General features: G+C 44.5%; 1 protein-coding gene across 4 annotated transcripts in view; it reads right to left on the bottom strand.

Annotated features, from left to right (window-relative positions):
• LOC142556982 (uncharacterized) overlaps positions 1–24,536 on the bottom strand; it is a 147,794-nt gene that overhangs the window by 57,344 nt on the left and 65,914 nt on the right. The window contains exon 1 of one of the 4 annotated variants that reach the window (XM_075668473.1): positions 5,754–6,235. The exons of 2 other annotated variants lie outside the window; for them this stretch is intronic. In XM_075668473.1, the coding sequence (XP_075524588.1) occupies positions 5,754–5,761 (8 nt within the window). In that variant the 5' untranslated portion in view covers positions 5,762–6,235. Of the gene's footprint in view, positions 1–5,753; positions 6,236–17,988; positions 20,613–24,536 lie in introns of those variants that run through there. One more of the 4 variants, XR_012822693.1, reaches the window with a different exon arrangement.

The following is a 24,536-nucleotide window of genomic DNA, read 5'->3' as shown; positions in this document are numbered from 1 at the left end:
TAATCTCCATGAGAAGGTACAGCGACTAGAGGACATAATAGAAAAAAGGAAGAGAGAAAGATGGAAGAACTTCGACCCAAGAACAGAACCCTCGAGCAGGAGGCAAAGGACCTCCAGGCAGCTAAACATGAGACTTTAAAAGAAAATGGTGATGATGCGCGACAACAACAAAGGTATGGAATTCAGCTTGCCATACTTTTGGGGCTGCGACATACTGTTATTATATATGCACTACGTTTGCTAGATTGTTTAAAACATGGTTTTGTTAATATTTAAATATATTAACATTGTCCTAATGCTATTTCACATATAAAATTTTGAACAATGGGTGATGCCATGCTGTCTTGAAGTAACGGCATTCTGCTGTTTGTAATAAGCCATACCTCATGTTGATAATACAGGCTACTGCGGAGCTCCATGCCATATGAGGTCACTTGATGATTCTATCACTGATGAACCACAAGCTAACGAAAGCTTTGACAGAATCCAACAGTCGATGCCTCCATTACCATCACCAGCCAATTGTGCAAGAAAGGATAACAACATGGTAAGATGCAGATCTAAAGGGCAACGTCTGCAGTTTTTTGTATTATTGCTATGTGCTTGTCACCAGTTAAATTTTTCTTTTGCAACACATTCCTCTGGTGCAGGTGGACATTGGCTGTGGTTTGGAGATTAATGCACAAGCTTGGAGCCACATCCAAGGCCACTAGAAGGATTCTCTCTGTGTAAAACATTTCCTGCTGTGCATTTGGCCTAAGGACCAGTTGAAAAACGCTCATTACAAGGTGCATAATTGCGCATTAAAGCTTATTGTAGCATTTTTAATAACTAAAAGTTGCAACATTATGGTGAATAGTTCACTTCTGTCTGGCAGGTAAGCGGTGTCCTCGGTATCCAGATCGGCCTGCAATGGCACTGCCGACACCTTCGAAGGTAGAAGACGGTAAGTGGATAGTCTTACAGTCTTTATATTCATTTAAAAATTGTTTCTTGCTGCCAGCTAGTGAGACCTTATGAATTTTTCTGTTTTAGACTTACACACAATGACTGCAGCGCCAGGTTGTCCCTGAACACTTTTTGCCTGCTGCACTCAAGCGGCTGAACCATTTTGTGGTTGAGAAGCTGGCAGACCTTGAGAGGATGGCAAAACGGTAAAGTGCTGTTGGGCATGTTTGGTGACAAATTTTGGAAAGCTTCTAAATTTTTCTGTAGTTTGGGAACAACACGCAGCCCTAGTCTTCAGAGAGATCCCTCTTTAAGTGAGTATAGTTTAGCAGCACGCAATCACTAAAAATGATGCACAGCATCAGCTTCCTTACTTTGTTCTTTTTAATTAGTTAACATTAATGGAAGTGCTGCAGCAAGAAAGAAAGACCAACACATAATGTGTGAAGTGACTGCTTTTGATATCTATCACACCACATCTGCACCTAGGCTCACAAGATTTGTTACCTCCAGGTCGACTGCAGACTGAATTAGCTGTAATGGTTCCAAAAACTGTGTATGTCACCCAAGTGAGCAAGCCAAGATCATTTTCAGTCTTTAAGCCACTGATAGCAGCGCGTGAACATGGGTGTGCAGTGGTGTCGCTGCTAGTGCTGCCTTTTCTTGTCCCAAAAGCTGTTTCAAAACACCAAAAGTCACTTCCACTGCTGCATTACAGCAACAGGAAACTTCGTGTACATTTTATGGTGCAGTTATGAGAATAGTTTGCATATTTTGTGGGAAAGTCTATGAGAATACCATTTTTGCAACAGGCGTGCAGCCCTCTTGCTACAGTTGGAATGCGCTGCTCAGCACAGCAAGACGAGTGAGCATCATGCGTCCCAAACAACAGAAGAAGAAGAAGAAGAAACTTTAGTAAAGAATAGTCCAGCAGTTCTTGATGTGGTGGCCTCAGATGACGGCTCGAAGTTCTTGGACTCGAGCGGCATCTTTGGCTTGCCGGACGGCCCAGAGCTGGTCTGCCAGCTCTGAACTTCAACTAAATTTTTATTAGCTGCAACACTCTCGAAGATAAATCACATTGTTCTGCATGCATGCGCTCTTGGCGCTACCCCCAAGGTGCTGTTTTCCGTTGCCACACTATCATCTGTTATAGCTACAACACAGGTGTATTCATAATGTACTGCCAGGGCAGCACCACCATTTTGCTGCGTGATGTGCACAAATTGGAAGCTTTCCTGCCCTTGTGCATCTTTCAACATTTTTTGGGGAAAAGGACAACATTGACCCTCAAGCAAGCCATGACTGAGTGCAGCAGGCTTCTGCTGTGGAAATTTATTTCAAAATATTGTCAATCAAATAACGAAGCCGTGCTTCCCTTGAGAATGAATTACAGTATTAGTAAATTAATTCATTTGATGTCTACATCTGGTTGTTGCAAGTGTTTGCAATAGTCATTGCAATAGTGATTCATGTTCTGTTTTAGCAGTAATATTTTATTTAATGCATCTATCATTAAGCAGGCATATCAGTTTACGTAGTCATACTGATTCATAATCTGTTTCAGTGCTAATTTATTTATTTACTACTACTACATACTTCTGACTTTACTGTTGAGCCTTAGGTCGGAACAGCTGTTTACAACTTCATTGCTGAATGCGTTACCTACTTAATCTAGTCATTTTTCATTATCTTCTGCACAGTATTACACATTTTTATATCTTTAATGACCCTGCTATGACAGCAAAGTATTTGTACGCTGACCAGTTTTTTTTTAATTATCTTTACTGTGTTGCTAGAGAAGAGTCAGATTTTAAGAAGTATTGTTAGTACGAAAGTCTTTCATACCAGGTATTTGTAGTTAGCAAATAAATGAAGCCTTTAGAACAGTCCTGTTATCATTTTTATGCATCTCTAATATAGTTCGTTTATTTAGTAATATAGTTCACTATTCGCTCGCCTATTCAGTCTACTGTGCATGAAATTTTGTTTTTGCTCTGTAGTTCTGATGGTTGCCTTCTGTAGCAATCGAAAATGTATACAGTTTAATTTAGGACAGTATAATTTATCATTTTATGTACTCCACATGCAAAAAAAAAATGAGGTTGCCGCTTTTGGTCATTATCATTGCTGAAGCTGTAAGCTGTTGTGAACAATGCCAACAATGCTACTTTACCACCACCTCCTTGTGTAATTAGCCTATGCCAAGGCTGTGCTCTGCCAGCTGTGAGATTAGATGTTACAAGCCAATTCCTTTGAGGAGTATGATGATGTATCGGGTTTTATGGCGCAAGGGCCAGGTATGGCCAAAAAGCGCCATCCTTTGAGGAGTAGAAGAATGTCGCAAAGGTGTTGCATGCAATTTCTAGCATCCTGCCCCCCCAATGGCACCACTTCTATTCCATCTGTAAATAGTCTTAATGAACAATGCCATACTTTTCACCTACTTGGTGCCCCATCACAATATTGTTAAATGTAATTATTCTAAGCAACAAGTACCTCCTTTGCATGGTTTTTATTTCATGCATGTGCACCTAGGTCCACGTTACATGCTTGCCACCAGTTAGCTTCAATTGGATGACCATGTGTGTTTAACTGTAAAATGTAGGAGACTAGTTTGCATCAACTGGTTGACCTGTTGCGTACCATTTAGCTCAAGTTGCATAAGCACCATTTAGCCTCAAATGGGTGACGTGTGTGTTCAACTGGTTAAACAATTGGGCACCATGTTGCTTCAACTGGACGACAAGTTGGGCACCAGTTAGTTTCAACTGGATGGCCATATCTGTTAACTGGTTGACCAGCTAGCTTCAATAGGTTTATCAATTGGTTACTAATTGGATGTAATTGGTGCCCTCCAACTGTGGCAAAATTCCAATTGGTTTAAACCAATTTGACCCATCAATTTCTTTTTACTGCATCGTCCTGCAGAGGGCATAAAATAGGCTGCTGCTGATGATTATATATATATATATATATATATATATACACACACACATATATATATATATACATATATATATATACATACACATGCCAAACACTGCCATGCACATTTTTCGAAATAACGAAACTTTTGTGCAACTTGTTAGGTTGCTGCCTATTTGTATATGGTCGGATGTATGCTATTATGATGGTAATATGATCAAGCTTAGGTCTCAGCTTCTTGTAACAATCAACATTTACGCTACTTAGACTATAGCTCGTTCACACACGGCAGTACTGTTTCGTATTAGTAATGGGGAACGTTTGTCAATCTTTGTTGACTGCTAAATTTGTTTCATGCACTAGCCCTCACTGATGAGTTTCGTCTGCATTTTAAGTTTCATTTGCATAACCGTGACTGTGAGAGAGGTCGTAATTTTCCCATGCGTTTCTGTCAAACGATTCCATACACGTTTGTTTCTGGGATTAAAGGAACTGTTGGGCGACTTCTTGTGAACTGCTGCTTTTCACGTTGTTGGGTGCATGCTAGTATGATTGTGAGGTCAAGCTTACGTCTCGGCTCTCTGTTACGATTAAAACATTTACGCAACTTATTAGACTATTGCTTGTTTGCACGCTGTCGTATATTTATTAATGCCGAACATTTCTCTGTTGACTCTAGTTAACTTTCTGTCACGCGACTTCACTAGTTCAGCGTGTAGCTTAAGCTTCGTCTGCTGTTTGAGTTTCCTTTGCGTAACCACACAATTGCGAGAGCAATCGTAAAACAATGTAAATTATGGAGTTTTACGTGCCAAAACCACTTTCTGATTATGAGACACGCCATAGTGGAGGACTCCGGAAATTTTGACCACCTGGGGTTCTTTAACGTGCACCTAAATCTAAGCACACGGGTGTTTTCGCATTTCGCCCCCATCGAAATGCGGCCGCCGTGGCCAGGATTCGATCCCGCAACCTCGTGCTCAGCAGCCTAACACCATAGCCACTGAGCAACTACGGCGGGTTCGTAAAACAATGTAAGGTTGATATAACTAAACTTTTGTAGGTATTTGTATCATGCTCTGTGCGCCTTCTGCAACGTGATGGTTGGCCGGCCAAGAAGGTGAATTCTCACATTACTTTTAGGCTGGTATATTGCTTGTGCCAAAGAATGCCATACACTTGCCTTTCTGGAAATACATTTGGGCAACTTATGAAACTGCTGCTTATTTACACATTCTTGGATGCATGCTAGTATGATGGTAAGGTCCAGCTTACGTACGTCTCGGCTGTCTGTAACGATCGAAATGTTTACGCTTTTTTAGACTATTACACCTACACACATTGTCGTATATTTAGTAATGGAGTCCCGGCCACGGCGTCCAAATTTCGATAGGGCGAAATGCGAAAACACCTGTGTACTTATATTTAGGTAAACATTAGGAACCCCAGGTGGCCCAAATTATTCCGGAGTCCCCCATGGCGCTATGGCGTGCCTCATAATCAGATCGTGGTTTTAGCAAGTAAAACCCAATAATTAAATTTTTTAGTACTGGCAAACGTTAATGGAGTAATGGAGAATGACTGTTAAGTTCCGAATAATGGAACTATTGTAAGCAGTTGTATTTCAATAGCAGCACCTCTTACACAGGACGGTTGACCAACTATGCTGCTTCAGTTTTCTTCTTGCATTTGCTATCACATTTGGGCTAGTGTATGTGCTGACATGTGTGTGCAACGCACTGGACAAGATCACAAGACTGTTGCATCACCATATTGCCATTGTATTCTTAGTGAAGCTATATAGTCGACATTTGCCAATTTCTTTTTTTTTATTGTGATAGAAATTGTAGAAACACCCCTGTCGAAATTTCACTCACGTGAACATGCGCTGTGATGGGTTGTGGCTCCATGAGCGCTGTTACAGCGCAGCTGTAGTGTCGAAGGTCGCGTAAACTTGGCACTGAAAACACATTGTAGCTGGAAGCAGCAAGAAGCAATCGCTTGTCACTCCTGTCTCGCTTCATCACGCAAGTGCTCCTACAGCATGTTTACCGTCAGTGAGATGTGTTCATGAGTGGCTTTGCGCACGACACCTTTGCTAATTTAACAAGGAAGCAAAGGTTTACTGTAATTTACACTGGCGATAAGACGTGCAGCTGATTAATTATAGCTGTCTGGTAATTTGCTGTCGCAATTACTGCTTCGCTTTTTGGACAAAACTGCGACATTTCTTACTGTTAGCTTACTTGACATAGCTATGGTGACATAGAGACTAGAATTCCTTTTATCTTTGTACATACCGTATTTACTTGAATCTAGGAGGCCGACCCCGATTCTAAGCCAACCCCCTCAAGTCCGAAGGCCTTAGCTCTCACAAGTTGCCTTTGTAAGGTATTTGAAAAAATGATTAATCGGCGACTCATTCATTTGAATGAATGTATGTGGTTTAGTGGCGCAAGGGCCAGATATGGCCAAAGAGCGCCAAGACAGTGTTAGTGATTTCGCGGTGGAATGATGAGTTCTGTGACGAAGATGTGACTTGGCTGTATAGTGGCCTAAAAACAGTCGCTGTAAAGTGCGTAAAATCTATGTGCTATAAAATTATGGCGATGATTAATGACGAGTACTATGAACATTAAAATCCATCGTAGAAGGATGATGCAAAATATAAAATATATAAGATGGTAAAATTTCTTGGAGCACTGCTGCCTCGCCAGAGCCCTTGAACCACAAGGGCCTAGAGGCATGTGCTATTTAAAATAGTTATCACAGCGCCATCCTCTGAAGAGAGGAGACGCTACGAACATGTGGGGCTAAAAACATGAAACACAACATCTTTCAGATAACTTAGGACCGCGTTGGTGTCAAATAGCGGTTCTGGGCCGAGTAACATTACTGGATGAAGGGGGATCTGCTGCCGGTATGCTATGGGAAAATGTTTCTTTCTTTCGTATTCGGCTTTCGGACACTCCAGAAGGACGTGGAGGACGGTGAGCCTCTCCCCGCATCTACCGCAGGTTGGAGGCTCGTTTCCGGTGAGTAAAAAGTTATGTGTGCCAAATGTGTGTCCTATTCTTAGACGACAGAATAGGACATCTGTCCGGCGTGATTTTGTTACGGAAGGCCAGAATCCTAACTGTGGCTTTATCCCGTGGAGCTTATTATTTGTTTCCGCGTCCCATAGGCGTTGCCAGTGGTTCCGTAGTTTCCTCCGTAAGAAGGGCTTCAGGTCTGTGACAGGGACCGAAGCAGTAGGGTTAACTGCATGCAATGAAATTGATGTGGCCATCTGGTCGACTAGAACGTTTCCCTCGATGCCCCTATGACCTGGCACCCAGCATATGATGACATGTTGATTACCTATATGGGCTTTACACAGAGCAGAATAGAGTTCGTTAATTACCGGATTTTTGTGGTTAGAGAATGATATCAAGGCCTTTACAACACTAAGGGAGTCCGTATATATGACTGATTTCTGGAGTTTTGATTTCCTGATATGCTTCACAGCCGACAAAAGTGCGTAGGCCTCAGCCGTAAAGATACTAGTTTCCGGGTGCAGTACGTCGGATTCCGAGAAGGATGGACCGACGGCTGCATAGGATACCCCGTCATGTGACTTTGATGCGTCTGTGTAGAACTCCGTGCAGGAGTATTTGTGCTGGAGTTCCCGGAAATGCATCTTGATTTCAATCTCTGGGGCATGCTTTGTGACTTCCACGAACGATATATCACATTGTATGAGCTGCCACTCCCAAGGAGGTAGCACCTTGGCTGGATGCATTAGGCGAAGCTCGAGGAGTGGAACGTGCATTTCTTCGCTAAGCTCCCTCACACGCAGCGAGAAAGGCTGTCTTACGGACGGACGATTGCGAAAGAGTGTAGCACATGTCATGTCATTAATGGTACTAAAACAGGGATGTTGGGGGTTTGAGTGGACTTTCAGAAAATATGTATGGCTGATGTATGTTCTCTGTAGATGAAGTGACCACTCATTTGATTCTACATATAAACTTTGTATGGGACTCGTTCTGAAAGCGCCAGTGGCCAGTCGGATTCCTAGATGGTGGGCTGGGTCTAGCATCTTTAGTGCGCTCGGGGCGGCAGAGTGATAAATCACGGCACCATAGTCTAGTCGCGATCGAATGAGGCTTTTATATAGATTCATTAAACACTTCCTGTCACTACCCCACGTAGTCTGGGACAGAAGTTTCATTATGTTCATTGTTTTCAGACATTTTTCTTTAAGATGTTTAATGTGGGGGACGAAAGTGAGTCTGTAGTCAAGTATGACACCTAGAAATTTGTGTTCTTTGTTTACAGGTATCTGTTGTCCACGCAGTTCTATGCAAGGATCTGGGATAAGTCCTCTCTTTCTTGTAAAAAGAACACAAGAGCTTTTGTTAGGATTGATCTTAAACCCATTCTTGTCTGCCCACATTGACACTTTGTTCAGGCCATGCTGTACCTGTCTCTCGCAGACTGCGAGGTTACAAGATTTGAAAGCTATTTGAATGTCGTCCACGTAGACAGAGTAAAAGATGGCGGGTGGTAGTGAACCACGAAGTGTGTTCATCTTCACGATAAATAGCGTGCAGCTGAGCACGCCTCCTTGGGGTACACCCGTTTCTTGCGTAAAAGGACGTGAGAGTGCATTGCCGACTTTTACCCGGAAGGTACGATTTGACAGATAGCTTTTTATTATATTAAACATATTACCGTGGATGCCCATTTCTGACAGGTCTCTTAAGATTCCGTAACGCCACGTTGTGTCATACGCCTTTTCCATATCGAGAAATATCGATAGGAAGAACTGTTTATGTATAAATGCGTCCCGGATATTCCCTTCAACACGCACGAGATGATCGGTTGTGGAGCGCCCTTCTCGGAAGCCGCACTGATAAGGATCAAGCATTTTGCTCTGTTCAAGGAAATGAATGAGTCGCCGATTTATCATTTTTTCGAACACCTTACAAATGCAACTTGTGAGGGCTATCGGGCGGTAACTTGCCACTGAGGAAGGGTCTTTGCCTTGTTTCAAAACAGGGACTACAATGGCTTCCTTCCAGGCGGTTGGAAGGTACCCTGCATCCCAGATGGTGTTGAAAAGTGTGAGTAGTGTAAGTTGCGTGTCATTGTGTAAGTTTTTGAGCATTTCATACATGATTCTATCAGATCCTGGTGCGGAACTCTTGCATGCGCTCAAGGCAGCTTTCAACTCGGCAGCACTAAAAGGGCAATTGTACGGTTCATTCTGTCGGCATTTATTGATGAGTGGCTTGCATTCTTCTATTTGTTTATATTTTAGGAAGGATTGCGAATAATGATTTGAGCTTGATACACTCTCAAAGTGCTCCCCAAGTGAGTCCGCCTGATCTTGTAGGGTATCGCCTTGTGTGTTTACCAAAGGGAGTGCATGTGCTTGTCGCCCTCTTATCCTATTGACCCTGTTCCAGGCTTTCGCCTCATCTCTGAACGAGTTAATACTCGATAGAAACTTCTGCCAACTTTCTCGTCTGGCCTGTCGGCGGGTTCGCCTGCCTTCGGATTTTGCTTTTTTAAAGTTAACTAGATTCTCTGCAGTGGGAGAAGCGCGTAGCAACCCCCACGCCCTGTTCTGTTTTTTACGAGCGATCCTACAATCGTCGTTCCACCATGGGACACGCCATTTGCAGGCCAAGCCTTTTACTTCTGATATGCATTTAAATGCGACATCTATTATGAATGCTGTAAAAAACTCGACTGCAGCGTCAATTCCTAACGAAGACAGGTCAGCCCATGAGATACTAGTTAGAGATCGAAATTTCTCCCAATCAGCTGTCTCAATCTTCCACCTAGGAGCGTATGGTGGATATTCGTTTTCTTTATATGAGCTTAGCAGTATAGGGAAGTGGTCGCTACCGTAAGGGTTGTCGGTAACTTCCCATTCAAGTTCAGGCAGTACAGACGGAGACACTATACTAAGATCTATTGACGAAAAGGATCGGTTTGCAAGAGAGTAATATGTGGGTTCTTTCTTATTGAGAAGGCACGCTCCAGAAGAAAAAAGGAACTGTTCAACAAGGCGACCTCGCGCATCTGTACGAGAGTCGCCCCACAGGGAGCTGTGCGCATTGAAATCGCCAAGAACAGCATAAGGTTCTGGCAATTGATCGATCAAGGAGTGAAATTCATGTTTGTTCAGTTGGTAATGTGGGGGTATATAAAGGGAGCAAATGGTGATGAGTTTGTTTAGTAGGACAACTCGAACCGCCACTGCTTCAAGGGGCGTTTGTAGCTGTAAAGGTTGACACGCAATACTTCTATGAGTAAGAATCGCAACACCACCCGATGATGCGACGGCATCATCGCGATCTTTTCGAAACGTAACATACGTACGGAGAAAGTTTGTGTGTTTACATTTTAAGTGTGTCTCCTGTAAACACAGCACTTTTGGATTATGTTGGTGGATGAGTTCTTGCAAATCATCAAGGTTTCTAAGGAGACCTCTGATGTTCCATTGAATTATTTGTGTATCCATGTTTAAGGTAAATTTGTGCTGTGTTTCGGAAAAGGAGTGGATGCCTTATATTACAGAGCCCTTTCGAGGCCCTGTAATAGGTGTTTTGTTCTTTCTGAAGCGCTCGAGCGATTCTCGACGCTCCTTAGGCGTTTGGTGCGCCTTGGGGACAGGTGTAGTGTCCATTGCCTCCTGTGAGACGCCGGACAAGCGCTCTTGCGAGCGAGAGGTTTTCCTAGAGAGTCCTGCCCCGGAAGGCAAGACCCCTGCGCCCACCTGCCCGGAGGTCGATGGGGCTCCCTGAGGGATTTGGCTGCGCTGGCCGTTGCCAGCGCTGGAAGGGGCCTCGGAGGTTGGGGCAGCCTCGGCTGCACCCACCTTCGGGGTGGATGGTCCCTTCTCCTCGGTTGACGGAGCAGCGCTAGCTGCAACCGCCGCGGGGGCAGATGGCGTAACTGCCGACTCACTGCCTGTGGGTCGGACAGCCGCCGGAGGCCGTTGTGACGCTGCCCCCTTACGCGCCACATCGGCAAAGCTGCTCTTAGACAGGTATGACACCCGCCTACGTGCCTCCTTGAAAGATATATTTTCTTTTACTTTGATTGTCACAATCTCTTTTTCTCTTTTCCAGGACGGGCAGGCGCGCGAGTATGCGGCGTGCTCGCCATCACAGTTGACACAATGTGGAGTCTTCTGGCATGTTTCGGAGGAATGTTCAGTGTCACTACACTTGGCACATGTCAGCCGGCCTCGACAGTTCTGTGAACTGTGGCCGAACCTTTGGCACTTAAAGCATCTGAGAGGATTGGGCACGTATGGCCTAACACGAAGTTTGATATAACCGGCCTCGATGGACTCGGGGAGGACACTTGAACCGAAAGTGAGTATCAGGTGTTTCGTATTGATATCTTTACCGTCTCGCCTGATCTTAATTCGCTTAACATTTATGACATTCTGTTCACTGAAGCCCTCCAAGAGTTCAGCTTCAGTGAGCTCTAGCATGTCATCATCCGAGATAACGCCGCGGGTAGTGTTCATGGTACGGTGCGGGGTTACTGTTACTTGGGTCTCCCCAAATGACACAAGTTTCGGCAGCTTCTCATACTGCTTCTGATTTTGGAGCTCCAAAAGGAGATCACCACTTGACATTCTCGACACCTTATATCCTGTACCGAAAACTTCGGTCAAGGACTTGGAAACAAGGAATGGTGAAATGGATCGTACTAGTTTGTCTGTCTTTTCTGAGTGAATCACGTGGAATCGAGGAAAGTTGTGGACTTGTCGTCCGAAAAATTGAAACAGATCTTCGGTGCGCCCTCGTTTCTGAGGGCGATCAGGAAGTTTGGGGAAGGCGTTTTCCATGAAGATGTATAAAAATTCGGCAACAGCGCCGACCGCCCACCACGGAGCCCAACGAGGGGACGCGGCAGAGCTTGCATGCAAGTCTGCACGACGCCAGTCGTACGCCGCCACTATAACCAAATATGGTGTACCCAAGGTTGGGTAGCCACACAGGGTTAACCCTTGCCGCCAAGGAGAAAGGAAGTAAACAGAAGAGAGAAGGAGACAGGAAAGGTGGAAAGTAAGGGAAAGACGAAGGTTGTAGGGAGAGAGAGACAGGAAAAGGCGACTGCCGATTTCCTCCAGGTGGGTCAGTCTGGAGGTGCCGTCTATGTGAAGCTGAGGCCGAAGAGGTGTGTTGCCTCCGCCGGGGGGCCTTAATGGTCCAAAACACCCAGCATCGGCTCAACCCCCAGGATCCCCTTTTCCCCAGACACGGCTAAGCCGCGCACGGCTACACGCGGGAGGGTCCAACCCTCGTGTGCTCGGGTCCGTGGTGTCGCAACACACCAAATGCCTGCTGACGCAGACGCCCCTGCGGGGGACTCATTCATTTCCTTGTACTGAGCAAAATGCTTGATCCCTATCAGTGTGGCTTCAGAGAACGGCGCTGCACAACTGATCATCTTGTACGTATTGAAGGAAATATCCGTGACGCATTTCTACACTAACAGTTTTTCTTATCCATATTCCTCGATATGGAGAAGGCATACAACACAACGTGGCGTTACGGAATCTTAAGAGACTTGTCAGAAATGGGCATCCATGGTAATATGCTAAACCTAATAGAAAGCTATTTGCCCAATCATACCTTCCGTGTAAAAGTCAGAAATGTACTGTCACATCCTTTTACGCAAGAAAGTGGTGTACCCCAGGGAGGCGTGCTGAGCTGCATTCTCTTTATCGTGAAGATGAGCACGCGTCGTGCTTCATTACCACCGGCCAATTTTTATTCTGTCTACGTAGACGACATTCAAATAGCTTTCAAATCCTGTAATCTCGCAGTGTGCGAGACAGGTACAGCATGATTTGAACAAAGTGTCAGAGTGGGCAGAGAAAAATGGATTTAAAATCAATCCTAACAAAAGTTCTCGTGTTCTTTTTACAAGAGAGGCCTGGTCCCGGATCCTTGCTTAGAACTGTGTGCACAACAAATACCTATCAACAAAGAGCACAAATTCCTATGTATGATACTTGACTATAGACTCACTTTCATTCCACACATTAAATATCTGAAAGAAAAATGTCTAAAAACAATGAACTTAAACTTCTATCCCGGACTACGTGGGGTTTCAGTTCCACATAAAGGAACTGGCGTATCTTGGGAGCGGCACTTAGAAGTTGTTCTGTATTGCGGTTTCCTTGTGTGATACGTGGGGTAGTGACAGAAAGTGTCTAATGAATCTCTACAAGAGCCTGATTCGGTCCCGATTGGATTATGGTGCTGTAGCGTATAACTCTGCCACCCCGAGCGCACTAAGGATGCTGGATCCTGTCCACCATCTAGGTATCCGCTTAGCCACTGGCGCTTTCAGAACACGCCCGACTGAAAGCTTATATGCCGAATCGAATGAGTGGTCACTCCACCTGCAGAGATCACCACATCAGCCTTACATATTTCCTTAAAGTGCACTCTAATCCTGAACATCCATGTTTTAATACCATTACCGATATGACGTGTGCTACACTTTTCCACAATCGTCCTTCTATAACAGCCTTTCTCGCTGATGAAATGCATGTCCCACTCATCGAGCATCGCTTAATGCGCCTAACCAAGCTATTACCTCCTTGGGACTGGCAGGTGACAGAATGTGACATATCCTTTCTAAAAGTTTCAAAGCATGCTCCAGAGGTCGAAATCCGAATGCATTTCCTAGAACTTCAGTACAAGCACTTGTGCAAAGAGTTCTGCACAGATGCTTCCAAGTCACATGCCGGAGTATCCTATGCAGCCGTCAGTCCACCTTTTTCGGAATCCGATGTACTACATCCAGGAACAAGTGTCCTTACAGCAGAGGCCTACGCTATATTGTCGGCTGTAAAGCATATAAAGAAATTAAAACTCCAAAGAGCCGTTATATATACAGACTCCCTAAGTGTGGTGAAGGCCTTAATGTCACCCTGCAAACATAAAAATCCTGTACTTACTGAGGTCTATTCCAACCTGTGGAAATCTTATCTATCTATTCAGCGTATCATTATATGCTGGGTACGTGGCCACAGGGGAATCGAAGGTTCTGGCAGACCAGATGGCTACGTCAATTGCCTCCCCTGCTGTTAATACTACTGCTTCCGTGCCTCTCACAGATCTGAAACCTTACATACGAAAGAAACTGCGAAACCACTGGCAACACATGTGGGATGCAGAAATAAATAGCAAACTGCATGTGATAAAGCCACAGTTAGGTTCCTGGCCCTCCGCAACAAAATCACGGCGAATAGATGTCCTATTCTGTCATCTCAGAATAGGACACACATTTGGGACTCATCATTTTCTGCTTACTGGAAGTAAACCTCCAGCCTGTGGCAGATGTGGTGAGAGGCTGACCATCCTCCACGTGCTCCTGGAGTGTCGGGAAGCCGAAACGGAAAGAAACATTTTCCGCTTGCATACCGTTATTACATCCTTCTACACCCATCTACGTTTCTTGGTAAGGAACCGCTTTTTAACACCAAAGCAGTCCTCAGCTTCTTAAATGATGTTGGCCTACATGTTATAAGCCCATTAAATTCATAGAGCGCCAGAGCATGCCACTGCGATAATTGTTTTGCATAGCACATGCCTCCAGGCCCTTGTGTTTCAAGTGCTCTAAGGAGGCAGTATGGCTCTAGCATATCTTATAACCTGATATATTTTTACACACGTATCATTCTTTTTAAATGTATTGTAACGTTCATAGTACACATCACACGCCATCGCCATAATCTTATTATGCAGATTTTACACACTTTAGAGCGCCTTTTTTTGAGGCCCCTTTACAGCCAGGTCACATCAACTGCATAGAACCCCTTACTCCACTGCAAAATCACTAACACTTGCGTGGTGCTCTGCGGCCATACCTGGCCCTTGAGCCAATAAAAACCACACATTCATTCATTCATTCTTTCGCAGCACGTAGTGCTGAAAAGCTATCAGCTTTTCTTCGAAATCGCTTGGCAGCTTCTGGGTGATTGAAGTGCAACGTTGGAGGCTGAAGCCGAAGCGCTTCATGAATTTCTGAAGCCAGCCCCGGCTGGCTTTAAAATCCTTTGGCGTTAGGCCTCACTCCGTCGAAAGTTCCCTAGCTTTCGCTTGGAGCACTTCTGTTGTCACTGGAAGGGCAGGTGCTCTCTGCATCTGAACAAAGTCGCCCAAAACTGTCTCCACTTCGTGGTGATGGCCTTTCTTTGGTCCACTAAATGCCATCCTTGTTGCGGTGCACGCAAAAAGGTGCTATCATTGTCCCCTCGAATGACGGACGTTTTTCTCGTCAACGCTGATGTCCCGCCCGGCTTGAAGATTCAACGATGCCTCTGCGACTATCACAACTTTTCGCTTGAAAGTGGCATTGTAGTGGCATCTCCTGCTTGGTGCCATCGCGATAACACCACGCCGCACACCGACACAGGTCAAAATGGCGACCTCGCTTGTGTACAGTTGGCTACTGCCACGGCTAGTAGCGGCTGCGATAGTATGGTGGCTAGAGTGGGGTGGTGTGACGGGCGGGAGCGGAGGGGTGCACAAATTTGTGATGAAAGATGGCGGCCCCAGTAGGTGGCGCTGGCTGCGCGACAGGTGCCAGCGGCGCTGGCCGGTTTCGCGTTGGGCCGCATGTTTTTACTTTCACCTTGTTTCCAATAATTACACGCCACGTCCGTGTTAACAGCACATGAACTAGTCATTTTGTTAGTTCGTTGAAATAGCATGCGTTTGAAATTTTAAATGGTGCTACTTAACATAAACGAAAGCCACAATGTTTCTGATAGACGCAACTGACAAGCGTCGTTTAGTTTATAATTAAATGTTTCTCATCATTGACCAGATTTGACATATTTGGCCAACTTCATCTGAATTAATCCTTTTACGTGAGCGCAGAGTCAAATGTGTCTTGAGTGTTTGTTTCTTTATTGGCTTTGTTTGGAGTGTAAACTGCTTAGTGCGAAATGCAAAAACACCCGTGTACTTAGATTTAGGTGCACGTTAAAGAACCCCAGGTGGTAGAAATTTCTGGAGTCCTCCTCTACGGCGTGCCTCATAATCATAAAGTGGTTTTGGCAGGTAAAACATCATAATTTAATTAAACTGCTTAGTATTTTCTCTTATAAGAAGCAATGGTTCGCGTGTAGCGTGTTTATTTTTCGCTCTCAAAGGTATTGTTCAGTGTTGAAAAAATTTAAATTTAATTTTCTCTTCCTTTTTCTTGGAGAGCTTATATTTTTAGAGCAGAAATGGCAATGCTATAGTCAGGGCTCTGTTGCACCGAACATCTTCATTCATTATTTAACTGTTTCTCTCCTGTTCCGTCGCTTTCGTGAAAATTGATTCTGCTGCAGTTTTTAAGTATTTGCAATGAATGCAGGGGCCGTTACTTTCACATACGTAAGTGCACTTGATGGAAAAGTAATACCCAGCAAAAGATATATATCTTCTTTGCTTCTCTAGTTTCACGTCGCAGCCTCCTCACAATACAAGTGCATGCGTTCTGTCGAGCACTGACTGCGCTTCCTCCGGCGAAGAAACAGTGCACTGTGAGGGCAATTGGACCCTGAGGAATACAGAGCAACACAATGATTCCGGTTGGTTGCTTTCTGACTTGAATTTCACTAAATTCGGCAGCAAGATGTGGTCAACCTGTTCGCCCTCGAGCTCACAGACTCCGAAAAACACACTGTAACGTTCACTTGGAAACGTTACCTTATTCCATGTTGCATCAGGTAGGCAGACATTATGACAAGCACGCTCAAGTTCCACGGCGTGTTGTATATCTGAGGGAATGATATCTGGTATATCTGGCTCCTGGCGTAGCTGCGTGTTCGCTGCGGCGAATTCTTGCTGGGCGTTTTACCTGTTGATTACGCTCAGCTTTTGCCGTTTTTCAGCAGGTCCACGCTGCTCGCATATATTTCTCTCTTTCCTTTTCATGGGAGCTTTCTTCGTGAAATACTTAGGTGCCTCAGGGAGCACAGTAGGCACGGCGTCTTCTGTAAGACGCGGAAGATCGCGCGGCAATTCCACAACCTCACCGTTGACTGTGTGCCGATAGGTCCTTTCGACGAATGTTTCGTCGAATTGCCGTTCACAAACCACGCTGTCGTTGGTAAGCTCTTTGTCAGCCAGTTTAATACTCGAGCACGTTGCTCCTTTCACAAGATATCAATTGGGGCTTTAAACACAGAAATCCTTCGCGAGCAAGATCGATACCCGCCTTTGCATCTAGGTACAAAGCACGTACTTGAGCGGCTTAATGGTTCATTACATCCAACAGTCTGCATCTCAAGAGTCCATTCCTCGTGTGGCAACGCGACGACACAACACTGCAGGCAAATTTCACAGACGACGACAGAGCAGACAGCGAAGCGTCAACGCAGCCGGCGAAGCCTAGTCAGTGCCCGGCCATCGCAAGCGTCGCACCTTTGAACACAGCAGTGCCCCTAGCGGTGGCTAAATTTTCACCGCGTTTCGCGCGCTCCTCCTCGAGGGCGCGGATAAGGCGCCCGTCACACTACCCCCCTCTAGCCACGATAGCGATAGTGACTTTTCTAGATGGCGCTAGCTATGCACCATATTTAGCAGTTTCAATGAAAAACTAGTGCATTATTTAAAATCCTCGAATCTAAGCCGACCCTAGATTTGAAATATGATTATTTGAAAAAACTATCTGCCTAGATTCGAATAAATACGGTACATAGTTGAATCACTGCAAGTTCTTTTCTGATAACTGTTAGCTCAGGAAGTTTGTACAAAGCCACCAGGAAGCAAAGTTGCTGTCAGAACCAGCAGACTGCCGTTAAAAGTGCAGGTTGTTAACATGAACATGGTGGACAGTAATTTTTGTACACATTTCTAACACGTCTTTATTGAAAGCCTTACAGCCATGCTGTGTTCCTATCATCAGCCTGGTGTCATCTTGGGCTGACATCATTCTTCATTGATGATCAGCACAGAAACAAGTGCACAGAAATCTGCTTTCTTAGTACCTCTGATTTTAACAGTGAATTTTCTTGTCTGCAACCACTGGAACAGATCCTGCAGGATGACTAGTAAATTGTGTAGCGCAACCGTGATCTGTTCTGCAACCATGGATGAAAGGCTGCACCCAGCGTGTAGTAACTTTCTTATGGGCTGATGTACCTATGAACTCTGGGTTAAGTTTTGTCTCTGTGACTGTTCAAGCAAGTCCACAGAAATGCCCCACTAACTTTCTTAGTACATGTGAACTGCGATGTAATTATCTGTGACTGCTAAGCAAGCCTGCAGCAAGCCTTAGTAAAATGTTTAGTCGCCAAGATACCTGTGATCTTTTCAGAGATATCTGTATCTGCTGCCATGGAAGAACAGCCACGCTTTGCCTCTGGTAACTTCCATTAAGGTTGTCTGATACACGTGAATTTTAAGAATGAACTTGCATTTGCATGTGGCCGCTGAAGCAAGCCCACACAAATCCTGTTAGCTTTTGGTACAGGTAAACTCATACAATGTGTTTTTGTGTCTATGACTGCTGAAGTGAGCACGCTGCAAGCCTTTAGTTAATTGTGTAGACGCCAAGGTATCTGTGACGGCTTCAGCAATATTTGGCTGTGACCACGGTAAGGTTCCATTCAGCTTCTGTTGACTTGCTTAGAGGCCTTTGAGCCTGTGAACATTTACGGTGAATTTGTAACTACTCAAGTACAGCAAGTATCTTGTAACTTCTAGTACCAGTGAAATCAGTTTAGTTTTGTGCCAAAGCAAGTGTCTTGTAACTGCTTTTGTAACTGTGAACTCTCCAGTAATGTTCGTGTCTGCAACTGCTTAAGTGACTCTTTAGTAACTTTATTAATGTCCAGTGTGTCTATCAAATCTTTAATACCTTTACCGTGTGCGACCACTGAAGCAGGCCCACAGAAAGTCTGGAGTTGCTTCCTTCATGGCTAAGACACCTGTGAACTTTCCAGCAAATATTGCATTTATGTGGCTGTGATTGTTGAAGTGAGCCAACCTGCAGTAGGCCTCCCACTAACTTCCTTCGTAACCCCCACTTTTGCAGAGGGCTTTTAAAGTTCTTTTACTGGCTGAGGTGGATCTCAAAATATTAGCTCAACTGAAATGGTCTCGTCACTACACAAAAAGGTCACGTTTGCTCTAGCGACCTTCACTGGAACTTGTTATGAATGCATAGCACATTTGCTCTATAAATAGATGATTATAGAGGAGCTGCGTGTGTCTATATATAAGTGCTGAACTAGTCTCAAGTAATTTTGTTAATGCGTAACGTAGTTGTGACACCTTTAGCATAAATAGTGTTAGTGTGTGTAGCTACTGAATATGGCCTAGAGAAAGGCTGTGGTAACTTAAAGTGCCCAACATATCTGAACTGTTCAGCAAATTTTGCATTGACTTGCTTGTGACCATGGAAGTGAGCCTACAGCAAGCCTCATGATAACTTCTGTAGTGGCCCCTTAATTTTCTTGCTACCCAAAGTGCATATGTAAACACTTTACTTCATGCACACTTTTACTAACCATGGTGCATCATAAATAACTCCTAATGGCTGAGCTGATGTGATGAAATTATTGAGTTTTATTTGTTTGCATTGATGCGCTTTACTGAAAACTGTGAGTGCATTTGAAAGTTCTACTCGTGATCTTCCTGCAACTGTTTTTTTTAAAATAAATGCTGCATTTTAATGAGATTGTCAAATCATTCAGCAGCCAGCAGTAGTTAGTTCTGTAGCTTCGTTCCTGTTAGCACAAAGAAAGTGTAGCTTGCATGTCTGTATGTTTTGATTTAATGCATTTTTATTAAGTTCTATGTAATCTATTAGCTTCCTATAGCACAGAATTATGTGCCCAATGCTTAGCTGCACTGCAGCCTTCTTTAGCATGCTTTGAGATGTGGTGGGCTGTATTCCTGGCCTGTCTCCTGGTACTTCAGCTTTTGCATGACAAAAACGTTTGGTCGCCTTGTTAGACCGTTGGGATGGATCATCAAAATCCATGCAATTCCTTTTCATCATTGCCCCACAAGCCAACACAATACCAGGTCAAACTTGGTAAAATGCAGCTGGCCTGCTAATGCTAGGGCACATTATGACGAACACCCCCATTATGTTAATTTATAATCAATATGGGCATCTTGTGGATATCTTAAATCCACAATTTGTCTTACAAACGTCCTTTGGATGACTGGTAACAAAATGCCCCAGAAGCGTCCTGCATCCTCACAAAAATGTCCTTAGGATGTACTCAGGATTAGGTAATTAAAATAATCCACATTTAAACATCTCTTGGATGTCCGAATATCCCATTATGACGTTCGTGGGACGTTTCATGAATGTCAATTCGTGTGCATGGGACAATCCCATGGATGATCCAGGGACTTTCGAGTGTCCCATTTTGCATCTCTGCTGGACATCTGTAGGACGTTGGTGGTCCAATGGGTTATCTTCAAATGTCCAGTGGGCATCCGAATATCTGATTTTGATGTACGATGTACGTTCGTTGGATGTGCATTTTCTGTCGGACGATCCTGTGGGCATCCGAATATCTGATTTTGATGTACGATGTACGTTCGTTGGATGTGCATTTTCTGTCGGACGATCCTATGGACATCCATAGTACATTATCGGGACTTCTGTGAATATATGATGGACGTCAAAATATCCATTGTAGGATATCCTTTGGATGTTCACTGGCGATCTGTGGTCCAATGGGCAGTTTCCTGCATAGATGGACGTGACAATACATTCCCAATTTTTATGCGGAAAGTACGATTAGACAAATAGCTTTCTACTAGGTTTAGCAAATGCCATGGATGCCCATTCCCGTTAAGTTTCGTACGATCCGGTAACGCCACGGTGTGTCATACGCCTTCTCCATATTGAGGAATATCGATAAGAAAACCTGTTTATGTACAAATGCATCACCAATATATCCTTCAGTGCGTGCAAAATCAGTTGTAGACTGGCCTTCTCTGAAGCCACACTGATAGGGATCAAGCATATTGTTACGTTCAAGGAAATGTATGAGTCTACGATTAATTATTTTTTCAAAAAGCTTGCACAGGCAACCTGTAAGAGCCATCAGGCAATAACTTACACTTGTGTATCAGTGTGCAAGTTTTTGATCATGTCATAGATGACTCTGTCAGGTCCCGGTGCAGAGCTCTTGCATGCGATCAAGGCAGCTCTGAACTTGGCAATACTCAAGCGCTGGTTATGTTTTGTTCTGTCTGTATTTACCTACAACTGGCTTACGCTCTTTTGACTGTTTGTATTTAAGGAAGGATTTAGAATAATGAACTGAGCTCGACACGCTCAAAGTGCTCCCCAAGAAATATTTAAATTAGTTTAGTGGTGCAAAAGTAGCTAGGGCTGTTTTAAGATACTATTCAAGAGGAGAAAGGCTGTGCTAATCTATATTTTGTGTAAAAAGCCAGTGCCGTCTAGAAATTTACGCACATCAGGCAATGGGACTATCGGATCATCTCCTAAAATTAAAGCAGGATGTAAAGGTATGTGTAGTTGTAGTTGTGTAGTAAATAATTATGTGTGAGGTGTGTGTGGCCAATGCGTATTCGGCATAAAACTACTTCAAAGAAGCGCTCCTGGTGGTTACACGACTTCCACTTACCAAGTACGGGCTTAGTAAGATGTAGCTTGTTGTCTGTACAATGGTCCTATTTGTGTTTCCACTTTGACGTTAAGGCCTTTCTTTATCGCACGGATACTATCTTTATATGGAAGTGTTGTGTTTGTTATGTCTTTGTACGCTGCCATCGATGCACATCTATCAGCTGCTTCGTTACCCGGTATCCCAACATGGCTTGGTATCCAGCAGAAACGAATTGATTTCCTGTACTTGTTAAGCGCGACCATGTTTAATATATCCCTTAGCAGGGGTTCACACTCAGATTTCAGATCCACAGCCTTCAGTGTACTTGAGGAATCAGTGTATGACTGTATTTTTGTGTCTGTCAGTGATAACATATTTAGCTACAACCCATACAGCATAAACTTCAGCAGTGAAAATGGGCATGTTTTGGTAAACGAATACTTGCTTCCCAATTTTCTGTTACGGCCCCTACACCCACTTGTTCTTTTGCTTTAGAGCCATCAGAGTAGAATTTCGTGTTACTTTGATATTTGACCTAACGAGCACGGAATTCTTGTATAATGTGTTCATGTAGGGTGTCTCTTTTCGTTAAATGTGTTATGTCCAGTGACATAATTGTGTGAAATCGTGCCACGGGGACAATCGTGGTTTTTTGGCAACCTGGAGGACCTCGTGATGAATATCATACTCCCGAAAATATTCCTCATATCGCAGGACAAGCGGCCTAAGTATGTTCGGTTTATTTACGTGCGGCAACTCGCGCATCGTTTGGGTGCTCGCCCTCTTCCTTCGTCGGGCGCGACGGCGAGTCAGCACAGTGTGTGCGGACGCGTTCCAACACGTACGCCTGGTTGGGGCTTAAGCGCGAGTTGCACTGTGTGACAATGTCGTAGCATGTGTTGGTGGTGAGGACGGAACTCTGAGCACATAGGAAAAAGTGAGCAATGCTCTGCACTGCTGTAAGGGAGGTTCATTATACTCAACGTATAAACTAGGGACAGTCGATGTTTGGTAGGCAGCACTTGCCAGTTGCAGTCCAAGGTTATGTACTGAATCAAGTCTTCGAATGTAAGACTTTCTGGCTGAGCCATAAACCATGCAGCTGTAGTCTAGAATACAAGAGACCGGTAGATACGTAACGGACACGTTCGGTCAGAACCCCAGTATGTATGAGCTAAAACTATTGAGGATATTTAACGTTTTATTTGCTTTTATCTTTAGTGTTCTTATGTGAGCTAGGATGTTTAGTTTGGTGTCAAAGGTTACTCCTAAAAACTTATGGTCTTGTTTGATCGGCAGTATGGCGTCATTCAATTTTAGGACTGGATCGCTGTGTAGCCCTCGTTCGTTCATCCAACTGGTGGGGAAAGCACATTCTCAGCGAAGAACCGTTAAAGGTAGCTTACAGTGTGTGCTTAGCTGTGCCAAAAAAACGTGTTCTGCATGCACAAAAGTTTGTGCTTTTCCCAAACGTCGGCACTGTGGTGAAATGCGAAGTGTTTGTGCAAGGGGTTCTGATCGCCCTGGAAAACTCAGGGGATCCAGCTTCTTTGCTGAAGGATGTTGACACCATCCGTGTTTGCGCAGGGGCCGGACTTTTGGAAGAGTTCTCGTTTGCGTCTTCGAATGCGAACTTAACAGTGTGGAGTGACACCATCTAGAACAAGTGTTGCAAGGGAGTGTCAGGACTCGAAGAGAAATGCTGTATGAAGTGCAAGTGTCTCAGAAAGCTTTTGATTAACCAAAGGTGCAGGAAAACGAAACAAAAAGTAAGACCGAGCTCTGTCATGAAAATGAAGGCGAAAGCAGAAACAGTGCGTTGCCTCAGGACAAAGGCATGCGTCCCCAAATGGCATGTGTTATAGTCCAGAGTGACTACTCGAGTGCATCATCATGCACATGAAATGAAAAGTCCTCGACTTTACGAACACATCTGCAGAGAAAAAATACTTGCTCTGCCCAGCCGAAGCTGCCTCAAGAAATACAAGAGGCAGTATGAGAGCAGCTTCGGGTTCAATTCACATGTGCTTTCAGGCATCATGAAGAAGACGAAAAAATTGAGCGAATTAAGGGCTCATAATCGATGAAATGAAACTTTACGAGAACTTGGGTGTTGTGGGAGGTGGATAGATTGATGGTTTTGTAGACCTTCGTCCGTTTACACCCGAATCTGACAAAACAGTTCCTTGCGACCCCGGATTAGCGGTCGCAAGGGACTGCCACGAACCTGACCGCTGTCAAATTTCTGGCACCAGATTCTCTGTGTGTTTGCCTCTAAGGGCAATGTCAAGGCGCCACTAATATCCAAGATCGTCTTGGAAGCGGTGATGCTAACTGAGCATGCTGGGCTGAGAGAGGACTATGTGACATGCGACGGAGCATCATGGAATTGTGCAAAGTGGCATCAGTTCGGAATATCGGGTAAAGGATCAGGCCATCAACATTCCACTGATGATGACCAACTCTTTTTCCTGTCAGACTTTCCACACTTACCCCCACATTCGGAAATGCGCCTTAACTCAAACTTGACTTGCGGCCGCCTTAAGTCGGCACCAACGCACATCATAAACCTCCCTTGACTTGAAGTGCCTCCTCGCGGCCTTCACTTGATCAAGCGAGCGAAAACGTCAAGACAGGGCCAACGCTACCTTGAAGTGGGCTTGACAGATTGAGGAGCCATGGCGGCTTTAGGAGCGATGTCGCCAGAAGAATTAGTGCATACGAATTTGCATGTAGAGCCTGTGACGTTGTCTTCGGTGATACATTTTACATGCAAACCGTGCCATGGCCATGGATGCGTGACAGATTGAACCCGATGGAGGTATTCGACGACGATGAGTTCATCCCACGCTGTCGCTTCATGAAGGAAACAGTTCGTGAGCTGCTTGCCTTTCTGTCACTTGAAGCGAGCGGCAACAACCGAGGACTGCTGCTGACACCCATGCAGCAGCTGCTTGTGGCACTGATATTTTACGACGCTGGAACTTTTCAAATTGTGAACGGAGACTTGGTTAATGTGTCCCAGCCCACG

The sequence above is a fragment of the Dermacentor variabilis genome, chromosome 9, assembly GCF_050947875.1.
Source record: "Dermacentor variabilis isolate Ectoservices chromosome 9, ASM5094787v1, whole genome shotgun sequence".
NCBI lineage: Eukaryota > Metazoa > Arthropoda > Arachnida > Ixodida > Ixodidae > Dermacentor > Dermacentor variabilis.
Note: the sequence above shows the minus strand (reverse complement) of the source record. Positions and strands in the feature narration are given on the sequence as shown.